Here is a 14,710-nt window from a genome sequence, read left to right as displayed (position 1 = left end):
TTTCATGGACTATAAGCCTACGGTATTAACTTTTTGGCCAATCGCAGTTTTTCTCATAGTTTTTCGATTTTTCTAGAACAAACATTTTACAACGTTAGTTTTTGCCCTGTAGGCCAAGAAGACAGCTTTTTTTGGTCTCAATTTTGTCATATTCGGAATCCTCGGTCAATTTTACTTAAGTTAGGAGTATTGGAAATGTAATTTTGATTTAAAAAATAATTTAATAAAACATTTTTGAAAAAAGAAATAGATCTTCTTTACCCTATGATCAATACGTCAAATGCTGTATCAAGTAGGCGAAAACTTGTTTTACCCCTAATCCGACAAAATTCTAAATAATATTTTAATTAATTCTAAATGGCATTTTTTCCTATAAAATTCTTAATTCCAACACCTCAATCTAATGTAAAATTTTCTGAGGATTCCGAATATGTCAAAATTGAGACCAAAAAGTGCCGTCTTATTGGCCTACAGGGCAAAAACTAACGTTGTAAAATGTTTGCTCTAGAAAAAACGTAAAACTATGAGAAAAACTGCGATTGGCCAAAAAGTTAATACCGTAAGCTTATAGTCCATGAAATTACCTATCTTTTGACCTATGGGAGTATGGGTGTTGGAGGCTGTTGCAAAAAGATATTAAGGTTTTAAAAAAATCCATTTTAAACAGTAATTTGCAAAAGCTATGAGAAAAAGTCAAACCAATCCTGGATGTCTATAGCACATTTTGAAGGGCTTCAAAAGACCTTTCGAATGCATTTAAGAGAGTTGGAATTGATGAAGTTTTACGGAAATGCGGGCAATTTTAAGATTTTTCATGCTTGTTGGACCTCAAACTTCAATGCCCGTTTAACCCCACTTCCCTTTGACGTAGAGGGCTCATATTTGGCATGAGTTCATCTCATGTATAGACAAACAAATGCTGAAAGTTTCATCCAAATCGGAGCACCTCGATACGACCTGTTTCACATCGGTGAAAAACTCGCTCTTAACTGGATTTTTGATCCACGAAAACACGTTTACACAACAATTAACGGAGCATGAAATTGCTGAGCTGCCTTAATGGACACACTAAGTATTTGCAATTTTATTGGCCAATCCACTTTTCTTGCTGTAAACATCTTTTCACATTTTTCAATGAGCTTGCTTACTAGTGATCGTTAAAAATAAAATTGTTCAGTATAGTTTAGTTGGAAACCAAAGTGTGTGAAGTAATTTGTATTTTAAGTATGCAGCTTTTTTAAGGTTTAATTCTGAATTGCAAAAAAAAAAAAGCTTTTCACTACGGGTAGAAACCAATGCTATGCTATGCTATGAATTGCAAAAAAAAAGCTTTTCTGTTCATCATTTCCATCTATTAACATTAATTTATGTACAAAACTTTTCGTACCTTATCCTTATCTACCCCACCTAAAGGTCACACAAAATCCCTACCAGCAAGTTACGACACAAAATTAGCCAAATTATACCTTTCCTAATTGTTTACCTGATATATGAGATGGCATCTCCTCCCAAAAACCTACCCATCGCTCTAATCGTAGGAAATTTCGCCTCTGGGAAATTCCACTTGAGTTTTCTCCCCCATTACAGAACACGACACGGGCGATGGGAAAGAAAGGACACGACGGTGACGGTGGGAAAAAGTTGAGCCAGAGTAATCTATCAAAATTTTCCGGTTCTCCCTCCCCGGAAGAGCCTCGTCACGGCGGGCGGCTGAACCGATTGCCTGGAGGTTATTTACCCCGGGAAGGTTGAATCATATTGTTTGACTGTCAATCAGGGGGGGGGAGGAGCTTTTGCTTGCGGAAATAGTTGAGATTGGTGGGAGCTAATGTTGGGTAAAGCTTTTAGTTGCCGTTTCTGCTTTGAAAGTAAACTATTGCTAGGGAAAATTAAGGCCCATGTTAGCTGAATCATTTTGCGTCGAATTTGAGTAATGTGTGATCGATGGAAGATTTTTTTTTGTTCAAAAATTATTGTCTGATCGATTTACAACAAATTCTAGAGCGTAAGCATTTTTTTTGTTTTTCTCACTTATGTGTTGAAAAAACGAACAGCGACGAATTACAACATTTACTAGTAATTCGTAAGCAAGGGTCCAGATTTTCGATTCAAGAAACAGACATCATTCACTCATCGCCGATCTCATCTTTGCCGACTGAAGCGAGCAACCATTCGTGAGCGAACACTACTCGCTCGCATTTCTTTGTCTGCTCCATCTCTCGAACCGAGTCACAAACTATTATGCTCAGAGAGGAGAAAAGTAAATCTTTCCCTGTTCCTGAGGGGAACACCCATAAACAGGGGCCGGCATTTACAAAGCGGATTCAGTGACAGTTTTTTTTCATAATCAACTTAATGTTAACATGTTATAGGTTAATGTTAACATTCCATAGGTTGTCTTCCTAAGGTGTCTTGATAAGGTCCAGTTTATGACGATACACTGAACCCCGATCTACCGCTTATAAGACCGAAACGTAACCACTGGGCTACGTGCTCGGTCAGAGAGGAGAGAATCCAACATAATTAGAGGTGGGCCAAAAAAGTGCGAGCCGCTCAAAGAACCGGTTCACTAAAAAGAGCGAACGAACCGTGGCTCGCAAAAAAGGACCTCGGCTCTTTTTTAAACTTCAGTCTTTTGAAAGAAACGTTTCAAGATTGAATGATTTTTGTTACAAAAATAATTAATTGAATTTAAAAAAAAATATTAAATTTGTTTTTGAGAATTGAAAATGAAATTTAAAATATTTCAATGCAATGCGATTTTAAAATAAACAGCAATTTTTCCAGTTATCCCACATATTCGGAACACCCACAAATTTGAAACACTTTTGTGATAATTTGTCAATAGCATGCCAAATGCATCTTTTCTGTCGATCCTACTATTTTTAGGACCTTTATTTTGACATTCTCTTGCTATTTAACTAGTAAAAGTAGTACTTTTAAAACAAAAAAATGCATCTCAGGACTTTTTCATTCCGAGCAGCAAAACACTTTCATAAAATTGCATGTTCCATAATTGTGGGATGTTATTGTGCCTCCTACAATTGTGTTTTTATCAAATAATAAAAGTCCAAAATGAATAACTAATACAATCAAATTAAAGCTAGATCGGTTCAAATTTTAAAGACATAGAAAGTTTTTAATTGGTAAATTATTCACCGGTTAGATCACAGTAGCTTTGTTTCACTTGTTCTATTTATTGCGCCTATCAAGAAGTAATAGATTTTGGCGATTATCTCGAAGGACTAGAGAAAATTAACGCATGACAGCCGCAGTGCAAAACGTAAACAAATAATGGTGTATGTGTGTTTGTGTCCGTGAAAAAATATCAACAACCTTTGGTTACCATAGACAACGTATATGGATTGCATTGCGACGATATCTTTCTGCGGCGATTAATTGGAGCGCAGGATTCTAATTTTTCTCGAAATTATTAATAATATGTATAGCCATCAATTATTGATCCTTGCACTGTAACTTGGATTTGTCCGCTCTTTTCTCTCGCACTTTTGACAACAAAATTTCCAAAAACTAGGCAACCATCAGTTGTTTATTTACAATTCCAGTCACAGTTTTCACCAAACTGGATATTCGCACTTTAAAATTGCGATTGACAGGTGAGCAACATCGGCTCGCATTGATCATTTTTTGAGAAAATTAAAATTTCCCAAGCCAGTTTGACAAGTCACAATCGATAGCAATAATTTAGTGCAAAGTCCAAGTTAGTGAGAATTGCGCAATATTGAAATCTGGAGTTTTTTTTGAAAAGGTCCTATAAACCAAATTTTAAATTTTTGCTTTTTGGGTGTTTTTAGAACCGCCTTGAGTCAGGGGTATTCAAAAACACCCAAAAAGCAGAAAATGAAAATTTGGTTTATAGGACCTTTTCAAAAAAAACTCCAGAAATGTGATTTATGCGCAGTCAGTCATAATTTAAATACCAAGTGCTTATCACAGACAAACAGACGGGACACTCGAGTGCCGAACCATCGTCCTTCAAAAACGGCTATTTCAAATGCAATTTTGTTTCGGCATCCACTCACCCGGCACTGATGGCGCTGCTGTCGTGACAGCTCGCCCGTCTTTTCTCAGTGTGTGTGATGCGGGTTTTTTTTTTGTTTATAGGTTGTGCTAATGATGATATTTATCAAATATAAATCCAAAGCGCGCTAGTAAACATTCCAAAAAAATCGGACAAAATAACTGTAGTTAAGCCAAAGTTACACCTCACAGTGTGCCACTTCTGCAATAGAACAATTTTTAAAGTTCACCCATTCATACCCATTCATGTCACTCAGACAAATGTAGTGGACAATAATCATTCAGATCTAAGTATGCACATTCTTGGACGAGATCCAAACTCCTGATTCAGCATTTCGATGCCTCTGTGCTAACTAGATAAGAAAACCAGGAAGCATGAAGCAAGAGAGCACGGAGACATCGATTTATTCCCACGAGTACCTAAGAGAATTTAAACTAACATTTCATGAAGGATGATCAGCTTTTTGAAAGAAATTAAAAATATTTACTTTAATCGTACTAAGTTGATTTCTTTTTCTAAAACCTAAATTTCTTCTTAGTCAAAAAAATCCAAATTTTGTACCGCACACGACTGTTTTCGATTTTAGGTAGTCAGTTTCGAAGGGGCCATTTCTTACTGCGCATGTGCCTTCTTGCCTGCGAAAAGAACGTACCAGAATCGTGCCAGTAGCAAACGAGGAGCTGTCAAACGAAAACTAGCTTGTTATGGTTCAAACCTTTCATAACATTATCGCCAAACCTGGAAGATTTGTTCACTTTTGTTCCTGTGTAATCTTGTACAAAGTGACCCAGTATACGTGTAACAATAGATAAGCCTAAGTGAAAAGGTGTTGTGAAACTCGTCAACACAAAAATGTCCACACCAGCCGGATATGGGGAGCTGATACAATGTCCGTACGAAAAGGCTCACCGGATTCAGGCTCACGCAATGTCCAAACACCTGTTCAAATGTCGGAAGAACCACCCGAACCAGAAACTGGTGTCCTGCCCGTTCAATGAGTCCCACCGAGTGAACGAGAAGGAGCTCAAGTTGCACGTCCAAAGCTGCGAGGACCGGGCATCGTTCGAAACGTATAAATACTGCATCGCCAGCAAATCCGCCAACGCGCCAGAGAACAACCCGCCGGAGCTGGTGTACAACAACAGTCCGCCGAAGGATCCGTTCAAGGTGGGACGGTACTCCCAGAGCCGGAAGGATGAAGACGATGACGAGAATTGGGACGACGAGAAGGAGCAAGAGCTGCCGGTTGCGAACGATGAAGAGGATGAGTGCTGGGACGACATGAACGTTCCGGCGTACAACCCGCAAAAGTACTGCGAGCAGGCCAAGGTCATCCGGAAGGCTACCCTCAAGGCGCCGGCGGAGAAAAAGGCTTTCTACGAGGCGGAACGGCTGCGTTTGCAAAACTTGCGGTTGAAGGATTGAATAATAATTTCCTTTTTCAAAAGGGTGTAACTTACGCTGTGAGTAACGAGTTATCTCCTTTGCTAGTTCAGCAGAATTCAAGTTTGAAACGGGAAACATGCTGCTTTTAAAATTGGTTGTAATATTAACATTTAGGGTTGGGATTGTAATTTTGCGGGTAGTGTGTGGAAAAGTTTGTCGAAAACGAGTATATTTCCCCGGTCAAGAAAGAGAGTATTTTTGTTCAAGTGATTCATAGAATTCCATGAATGTGTCATTAAATGATAGTTATAGATGATATAGAAAAGTTGAAAAAGTTGTCAGTTATCCAATAAAAAAGATCAACAGAAAACATAATTAAACTAAAACAGGTCCAAGTACACTACAGAACTTAAAGAGGAGACTGGTCAATGTTCATTTGAGAAAACGTATAAAAGAGTATTTCCAGAGTTTTTTTTTGAAAAAAGGTCCTATAAGCTATAAGATTCCCTATTTTTAAGGGACTTTTATCTAATAAAACTTTAGATTTGTCTTTTGCGTGCAAAACTTGGCCGCATTGGCCAATCTTCTTAATTAGGATCTCAAGTATACACTCATTTCACTAGATGGCAATGTTGATGAAATAAACATGATGTTATATAAAAAAGTGTTTTCAGTGTTTAGTAAAGAAATCACAATTTTACCAATTCGCAATTCGCAATTTTCAGTGTAAGAACGGGCCTTGACCGATCCTATGCACTAGGTTCCCGACGAACACGCACTTCCCTTACACCTACATCTCACCCTTGCTCTGAGTCAGTACGAGCAGCACGCTAGAACACGCTTTGAGTGTTCGTGCCAGGCATGCACACCTTCTTTTCCGGTTACGCATTTTAACTCGGCCGGGGGTGGTACATTACGTAGGGTTTGATGTAAGTATAAGCGCCTAACCATTTATAGTGTGCCTATCAACTTTCATTAAAGCAAAAACTGTTATATTTTTAGTTTGAATTCAAGCACTAATTGTTATTTTACTGTGTATTGTTTTCTCCTGAAACCTTTCCTAGTGTTGAGTCGTGTTTATATGTTGCTATTTCTTCTGTCGCGGTGTTTTGTTACAATTTTTGGTCCTAAGCATGTTATAAAAGTTTACCAAAAATACAATAGTAATATTTATGTTAATCCTTTAACCATTCCATAAATTGAGTAAGGGCTCAAACCTCACTTGTTTGAAAAAGGGTGAAGATTGAAAACAATAAACAGTAAAAGAGAATTTATTTTATAAATTCAAGTATCAATAGTAAGAGAATGATGAGCGTATTTTGAAGAATAAAAATGAGAAGCTAGATGTATTAGATGTAAAATTAGACAATAGTTAATAAATAGAGATACAAAACAAGCTTAGATTATAGTAATGATAATTTATAGGACAGATAAAGAATTATTCAAATAAATAAATTCGCAATAACATCAAAAAAGATTAGGCGAATGATAAATAGACTTGATATTACTAGTACATTAAGGAAAAGTATATTTTTAAGGAAAAAAACAAAGCAAAGTTTGTTACAGCAGTATTAATTGATAGAAAAGAGTGGAAAAGCTTTGAGAGATAAGAGAATCAAAAGTTAGTAAAATTAAAATTAAATGTTGGATATTAAATAGAAGAATCAGTGAAGAATTGGGAATCAGAAGAGCAAAATAAAAATAGGGTGTAGCTGATAATGAAGAGAAGAGCAACCCCGTTGTGCGATGTTTCAGGTACATCCACAGCAGTTGACTCAACATACTGCGAATCAAATCAATACCGTCTACAATCACAAATTACTTCCCTTTCCCACATTGTTGCGCCCCTTTCTTTTAGCCGTCTCGACTCTGACCCGCGGTGGTCAAAGGTTTACGATCCGTTTCCACAGGCCACCAGCTAGGTCATCATGAAAACCAAGCCAACGTGGAGGTAAGAAAATAGGACACTCGCAAGGAACCAGAGCTATACTGTTCTGATCAAGATAATTCGGATGATCTAACAGAACTACGGATGTAGTTAGTTACGCTCCTTCCAGGATGTTCCTTACGTGGACGTCAACCGAAGAGCACGCAACAAGGTCAGTGCCATTGCATGCTCTTAGGTATCAATCCTTGGCCTGCAAATCACAATTTTACCAATATAAGAAAAGAAAAAATGTGGGTAATAAAATCGTGCTTTCCATTTCATTAGGGCACAAAACTTTTGTAAACAAGAGTGTATCCCTCTCACACCTTATGCAAACTGTCATTTGAGTGAAAGGGATACTTTATTGTTTACAAAAGTTTTGTGCCCTTTTGAAATGCTTGACTCCAAATGGGGTTGGATACAAATTTTATCAGTTTTGCCTTCCTTACCTCGCTGAGGCAAGGCTATAAAATAACTCGAAAAATGAACTTCTTAAATACTCCTCCCATATATACCTTCACTTATACCTCATCGACTCAGAATCAAATTCTGAACAAATGTCTGTGGGGATGTGTGTAGACATGATTTTTTTTTCCACACGATTATCTCAAAACTGGCTGAAAAATATACAACTCATAAGGCATTGTTTATTAAGACTAGGGGGACAGCATGCAATTCCATCGTGCACCTAATGTTGGCATATTAGCACTTTTAAATTCAATTACAGCCCCGAATTGAAAATTGCGCTTGTAAAAACAATAATTATTAAAAAAATTAATGAAAAAAAATAAAAAATTAAATAAAAAAAATAATTAAAAAAATAAAAAAAACTTTTAAATTAATTTCAAAAAACAACCTAAAAAACAACATGAATGTGAGGAAGGCACCAACCACCTTAAGGTGGATTTAGTAACGTTTTTTGTTTAGATCCGGAATAACAAAGTACATAAATCGATGCCTCTGTGCTCTCTTGTACTAAGCTTGCTGGTTTTCCTATCTAGTTAGCATAAGAGAGCACAGAGGCATTGAAATATCAGTTAAGTGGTCATAACTCGAGACGCGGTTGCCAGATTTTCAATGTTTTGCACTTGTTGGAAAGGTAAGGCCTTTCGATTACTTAACCAACGATGGGTCGGATGATGGATCCGGACATCGTTTACATACATTTAAGTGAGATCCGGCTACAAAAAAGTGTATAGAAATCACTTAAGTGGTCATAACTCTAGGCAGGGTTGCCAGATCTCCAATGTTTTGGACTCGTTGGAAAGGTCTTTTAATAACCTATCTAACGATAGGTCATATGATTGATCCGGACATTATCTGTAAGATAAGTGAAATTCAGCTTCAAAAAACGAACGAAGTAGTCATAACTTGAGAAATTACTGCCAGATTGTAAATATATTGCACTCGTTAGAAAGGTCTTTCGATTACATATCAAACGATACAAAACGTGATGATATTTGGTGCGATGTCTCATGAAAAGTTGATTTCTATAAAAAGTTATATAACAAATACTATTACGAAAATAAAAAAGCTGCAAAAAAAGTTTGTACACCTTTCGAAAAATTAACATAAATAATGTTATTTGTAGACAAATCACCATTAATCCAGTCTCCCAACTCCAAATAGGCATCCTTGACTGATTAAAAAAATAATTTGGATTAAATATAAAGTTTACTAACTACTTAGTATAAAAGTTTATATAACTCTGGAAATTCTATATAAAACTTATCTAAACTTAATTTTGTAAACTTCTACGCATAATTGTCCCACCAAGTATTTGCTATCACGAAATCATGAGTTTTACGAGGCATTTTATCTTGTTTACTTATTTACCTGCAAGAGGATTACAAATAAGGGTGATAACATGTTAACTTGAGTGATTAGGGACATATAGGGCGAATAGAAACCCATGGGACAATTATGCGTAAAAACACAGAAATCGAACAAGAAATATCAAACGCGTTTTTCTCAGTTGCCCTTTTTTAAACATGGGACAATTATGCGTAGAACGGCAACATGGGACAATTATGCGTAGATCGGCAGCACATCAGAGGAAAAAATAGTTACACTTAAAAAATTAAATCCATTTTCATTTTACTTTTCAGCTTAGTTTCTAAATGCTGAACAAAAAAGGCGATTGAATAAAAGATTTTTTCGAAGATGTTAAAAAAAGAATTGAATTCTTTTTAAATTTATTTAAAGATGCCAGATTAAATTTGCAAACGGCTTTACAAATTAATTGGAAACTTGTATTGAATTATTAATCAACTGAAATGGACTATTTTGAACTTGTTTTGTTCCATGTGTTTCCACTGCTTCAATTTTAAATCAAAGAAATTATTGTAATAGCATGAATCTTGGAGTACCTCAGCAAACTGTAAGATTGCTAATTACATCTTTTCAATGCCGGTATTTTACATCAGCTGTGGTACCAAACTCGTGACTTTTTCCTCCCCACACATACCAAACAGATTTATTTTTATACTCCCTTCGTTAGAGTTGACGGTGGGAGGCAAAGGGGCGCTTCATAGGGGGTGGTTGTTAGGTCATGCTATGCTAGGAATTTGTGGCTTTAATCGTTTGCTGCTTTTATTGTTGTGTTTCGTAATTTTCGCAGATTCACAACCAAAACCACTCACTCAAGTAGGGTGAGGTACACCCACCACACTTTGCCCACTTGACTTTTGAATGTTTGAAGTGCCGTTCCGTCGGATTTTTCGGTGGAGTGCAAATGCAAACACACACACACACACACACACACTTACTCACAAACGCCATGTCGTTACAATCAGATGAAAACAAGATTATTCACCCCGTTTGCAATTTCACTCTCGCTGAGGGGGTAGAACAGGGGATAGAAAGGATCCCCACTTGAAAGTGGCATGATTAATTCACTCGGTAATTGGAGCAAATAAAGTGAGCATAGAGAGCGAAGGAGGCAGCATCGTGCTTGAGAAGGTGACACTTTATTATTGTTCATTGGGGAGGAATTGAGCTGTGCAGGCTTGAAACGTACCAAAGTGCGGATAGTTGGGAATTAATGAGTGTGCAGTTATGCTGCATTAGACAACATCAATGGGAAAATTCTTAGCTTTTTTTTCTCTAGTAATGAAAATTTAAAGTGTGGGTTTGTTGAGCTTAATCCAGAACATGAGTTCAATTGAACGAAAACTCTTTAGCAGTTAAGGCTATTTTTGCGAATATTGTAACGGCAAAAAATAAAGTGACATCCACAGTAGAATTGATAAATTTAGAATTTGTTGTTTCATATTAAAACAAAAGATTACAAATTTTCTTTAAATCACTTCTGTCAACTTGGGAAATCGGGACTACAATCTGAATAGGGACATGAGCGCTAGGAATTTTGCGGATCTGTAAACTAAAATTTTATTTATTTTCTTATATTAATGCTGATATATGGCCAAATAAAAAATGTAATGCTTATCCGAAGTTCGATTATTCTAAGGTATGTCTGGGACTTCGGATAAACGAATCAAGAACAATTTGTAATTTTCTTACTTTAAACATAAAATTCAAATTCTGCGACCCCATTTTAGTGCAATTTGAAAAGTTAATTGCATATTGAATTTAAAAAAATGCATATTTTCAAGACTTCGGTACCGCCATTTTCGTCGCCATGATGGATTTAAAAATGCTAAATCACTTTAGAGTAGTTTAGGGCATCTCCACCGCAAGGACCGAATTGAGATGCAAAGCTAATTGGGCACCCGCGTCAAGCCCATCGCGGTACTTGTGCGAGAGCTAATTTAACTTCAAGTTCATCCGAATCTAAACAAAACTCAAGTTTGCCCCGGGATCTAACGGGAGCAAATCATCTGACGGATAGTTTTCGGAAAACAATGTAATTGAGCCAATGTGAGATTATAAACAAAGAGTTTATCCTACTCACGTCAGTAAATGTTTACATTAGGAGTGAAGCTTGTTTTTTCGATTTTAAGTCTTCGAGTTAGGAAATATTTTCCCTCTTGTGCTGCAAGTTTACGCATGAAAAATGACTTTTGACAAACTTGGGGTTTATTTTTTTTAATTCGCGTTGGAGCAGTTTTGAATAGCAAAAAAAAAAACATGCAAAACATTTTGGATGAACCAATATAGATTTGAAAACAAGCAAGCTATTCGGCTCATTCTAAATATAAACATTCACTGACGTGAGCAGGATCGAATGTGTGTTTACAAATCCAAATTTACAATTTGTTTTGCTTAAATTATAATTAAAATGGGATTAAATACATCACACCAACGTTGAAAATGCTGATTTTTTCTGAAAAAAGTTTTATTAGAATGTACCTGTTGTCTCTGAATATGCATAACAGTTCCAACTTTCAAAGTCCAGAAATAAATAGCATTTTCCTGAGATTAAAAATGTTGCATGAAAATATTGATAGGCTTCAAATAAAAAAAAATCCAAACCAAACAACAACTTCAGACGCATTTCTGCTTTATTTTTCAAGCTATATGTTTAGAATTGGGTTTTGCTTTGCTTCATTTATTTTATAACGATACATTTGGGGTATTTGGGTTTGGTTTTTTCATGAAGTTTTAAGATTTTTTACCTGGAATTACAAAACTAATAGTAACAAAACAAACTTGAAATTACGAGTAGTTGATCCAAAATATTAGCGTAAAAGTGTTGCGAAATGTATTAAACACATGCACCAATCAATTAACAACCACTCATTTTCAAAAATCTTTTTCTTATGGAAAGGGCGTTCTTTTATTACGTAACGCCGAAAAATTGATTTTTTACCCCCTCCTCCTTATAACAAAATTCCCAAAAAAAAAAATCAAACCATCCACATTAACGACCCCCGGGTCTTTTGTGGTCTCTATTGTAAGTCTCTGCTCGAACCTAGGAGTCCGAAGGCTTGAATGGGGAGAGCACCCAAACCTCTTTTACTCCAAGAAACCTTCCACCCCAGTGTTTGAACTGACGACCTTTGGATTGTGAGTCCAACCGCCGCCAGCGATTCCACCGGAGTAGGTTTGGTTTGGTGTGTTGTTTGTACTTATGGCATGGAGACGACTCCTACACCTGGAATGACTTAACGACCTAACAACAACCAAGGCCGGGACCGACATTTTACTTCCTCATCCGATGGAAGGTTCCCATACTAATTTAAAAAAAATGTTTGGAGCGTAACAACGCCTTCGGACACCTAGTTTCGAGTAGGAATCTCGCAATTGAGAACGCCAAGGTAATGCTGTAGAGCGAATAATTTGATTTTGATTTGATTGGTTTAATATTTTTATTTATAAATATTATAAAACATGATTTTTGCCGCAATTTTTCAATTTAAATTTAAGTCATTTTGATCAAAATTACTGATTACTTCAATATTCACTCAAATTTAATATTCAAAATAAATGCATCTTCACTAGCATTTTCAACTTAAATTTTATTTCTTCAAATTTATTCCAATTAGGATTTTCTTGTTTCAATTGCGCCATTTTGTAACTATGCCATTTTTGAAGATAAAAACAACAACCAAATCAAATACAAATAATTCAAAAAATCGCAGAAAAAATGGCCACCCACAGCTCGGGAACTTCTCGAGCACCTATCTTAGCGACTCGACGGATCCCCGATGAACTTTTTCCTCGCTGAATGAACTTAAAGGCTAATTTAGCTTTAGCTTTGCTACCCTGCGGTGCGAAAGTAGGGGGCAAACATGGCGGGAGCAAATCGGATGAACTCTTTTAAAAATTTGAAAATGATATTTTATTGATGTACGCAATCAATTTGGACATATAATGCAATTAGAAGCATGTTCTATCATGCTAGAATATAGTTTCATTGATTTTGATCAACAAAACGGCTAGAATTTGAAAATGAATAAATTAGATACCCGTGGTGGGCTTGATTCAGTAGCCCAAGTAGCTCCCAGCGGTGCGGAAATGTGGGGATCTAACCGATAGGTTTGCCACGCAATAAGCTCTCTGCGGTGGAGATGCCCTTAGGAGTCATGCTTGAACTCAACACTCAAAAATAATACCACGAAAAAATCAAAAATGTTTGTGAAATTTTGTTAAGGCCTTCAGATAAACAAGTCTGGACTGCATTTAACTGTTCATATTTTTCAACACCAAATCTAAATTTCCAGTTCAAAATATGTTTTTTTTTCTGTTTTGGGAAAACCGAGACAAAATCTTTAAAAATCCCGGGATTCGGAAATTCACTGGAATTTTGTCCCGAAATTTCCCGGGATGGACGCACTACTTTTGAATATCATATAGTTACCATTTCTGTAAGGACAGCTGCTGAAATATTCAAAAATTCCTTTTTTGTTATGGAGAAAGTTTTTGTTCTAGTTGCACATTCTTGGAAAAGTTGCTCTGATACAAACAAAAATTCAAATAATAATTTATTTCGGATTTTTGGTCAGAATTACTCAAATTCAATTTCAAATCAATGCGCGATGGTACCACCGTGAAACGAATCAACAGCTGATCGATTTGGGAATTTTGCAAATCGAGTTCGTCACAGCTGATCACGCCGGCAGGACCGAGTGTGTTTACTAAATTTAAAGGCAATTCAACCAAAGCGTGAGGTGCATCGAATTTACGCGAATCAACTCGAGCACGCAGCGCTAAAATTAAAACCCGTAAAACCGTTTTGCAGCCAGGAAGTGATTGCGGGCAGCGCGTAAATATTGCATAATATTAGGTTTTGGGTTGGTCCGAGAATAGACGCGCAACGCAACCCAGTAGTGCACTGGGACACTGGGACATTGCACTGAGGTGTGAAAGGGATTTAGACTGAATTGATTTTAAATATAGACTGAGTAGAAAAAAATAGATTTCTAGAGTTATTTCCAAAACAACGTTTCGCTTGGAATTCAGAATTCGTTGTCTTTTTTTGGGTTTTCCACTTCTACAATTCAAACCTTTTTTTTATTTTTATTGGTGCCGTAAAATTCCCAAACCACTAGATTTATGGATTCAAGTCTCGCAGGGGCACGCAGCATGTAACTTTAATACCAAACCTGCTACTTCCATATATCTATAACCTCGAACCGGGCTGGTGCTTGAACTTCTCAGCTGTGCACAAGGATGGAACCACTATACTGCGGAAGGCATCCAATAAATATAGGCATTCGGTATCGATTTCCCATTACGTGCTCCATTTCCACCCGGGGAAGCATCCGGAAATCTTTATGGATGCCACAGGACGTCGGCCTGGTGGGACCAAGTTCAGTTCAAATGTGGCATTTGACCTACTTAGAGTTCGGTTGGTGACCAGCTGGTGTCCGGACCATAAATTTACTGAACTTTGATCTTACCTTAAGCTTCGTATCAACTCAGAGTTCATTCTAGACGGTCCTTGACAATTC

The 14,710-nt window shown here is 36.7% G+C and overlaps 2 protein-coding genes across 2 annotated transcripts in view; one reads left to right on the top strand and one right to left on the bottom strand.

Moving 5' to 3' along the window:
* The window catches only part of LOC6040047 (F-box/LRR-repeat protein 16), a 98,054-nt gene that overhangs the window by 24,102 nt on the left and 59,242 nt on the right, over window positions 1-14,710 (bottom strand).
* On the top strand, window positions 4,704-6,092 carry LOC6040046 (gametocyte-specific factor 1 homolog). Its single transcript, XM_038252993.1, has one exon. It carries the CDS (start codon window positions 4,895-4,897, stop codon window positions 5,465-5,467), a length of 573 nt encoding a protein of 190 aa, XP_038108921.1. The 5' UTR covers window positions 4,704-4,894; the 3' UTR covers window positions 5,468-6,092.

The sequence above is a fragment of the Culex quinquefasciatus genome, chromosome 2 (assembly GCF_015732765.1).
Source record: "Culex quinquefasciatus strain JHB chromosome 2, VPISU_Cqui_1.0_pri_paternal, whole genome shotgun sequence".
Taxonomy (NCBI): Eukaryota; Metazoa; Arthropoda; class Insecta; order Diptera; family Culicidae; genus Culex; species Culex quinquefasciatus.
Note: the sequence above shows the minus strand (reverse complement) of the source record. Positions and strands in the feature narration are given on the sequence as shown.

What these genes read in the sequence shown, in the direction of transcription:
- LOC6040046 (XM_038252993.1), top strand. Translation starts at nt 4,895, where the DNA reads ATGTCCACACCAGCCGGATATGGGGAGCTGATACAATGTCCGTACGAA.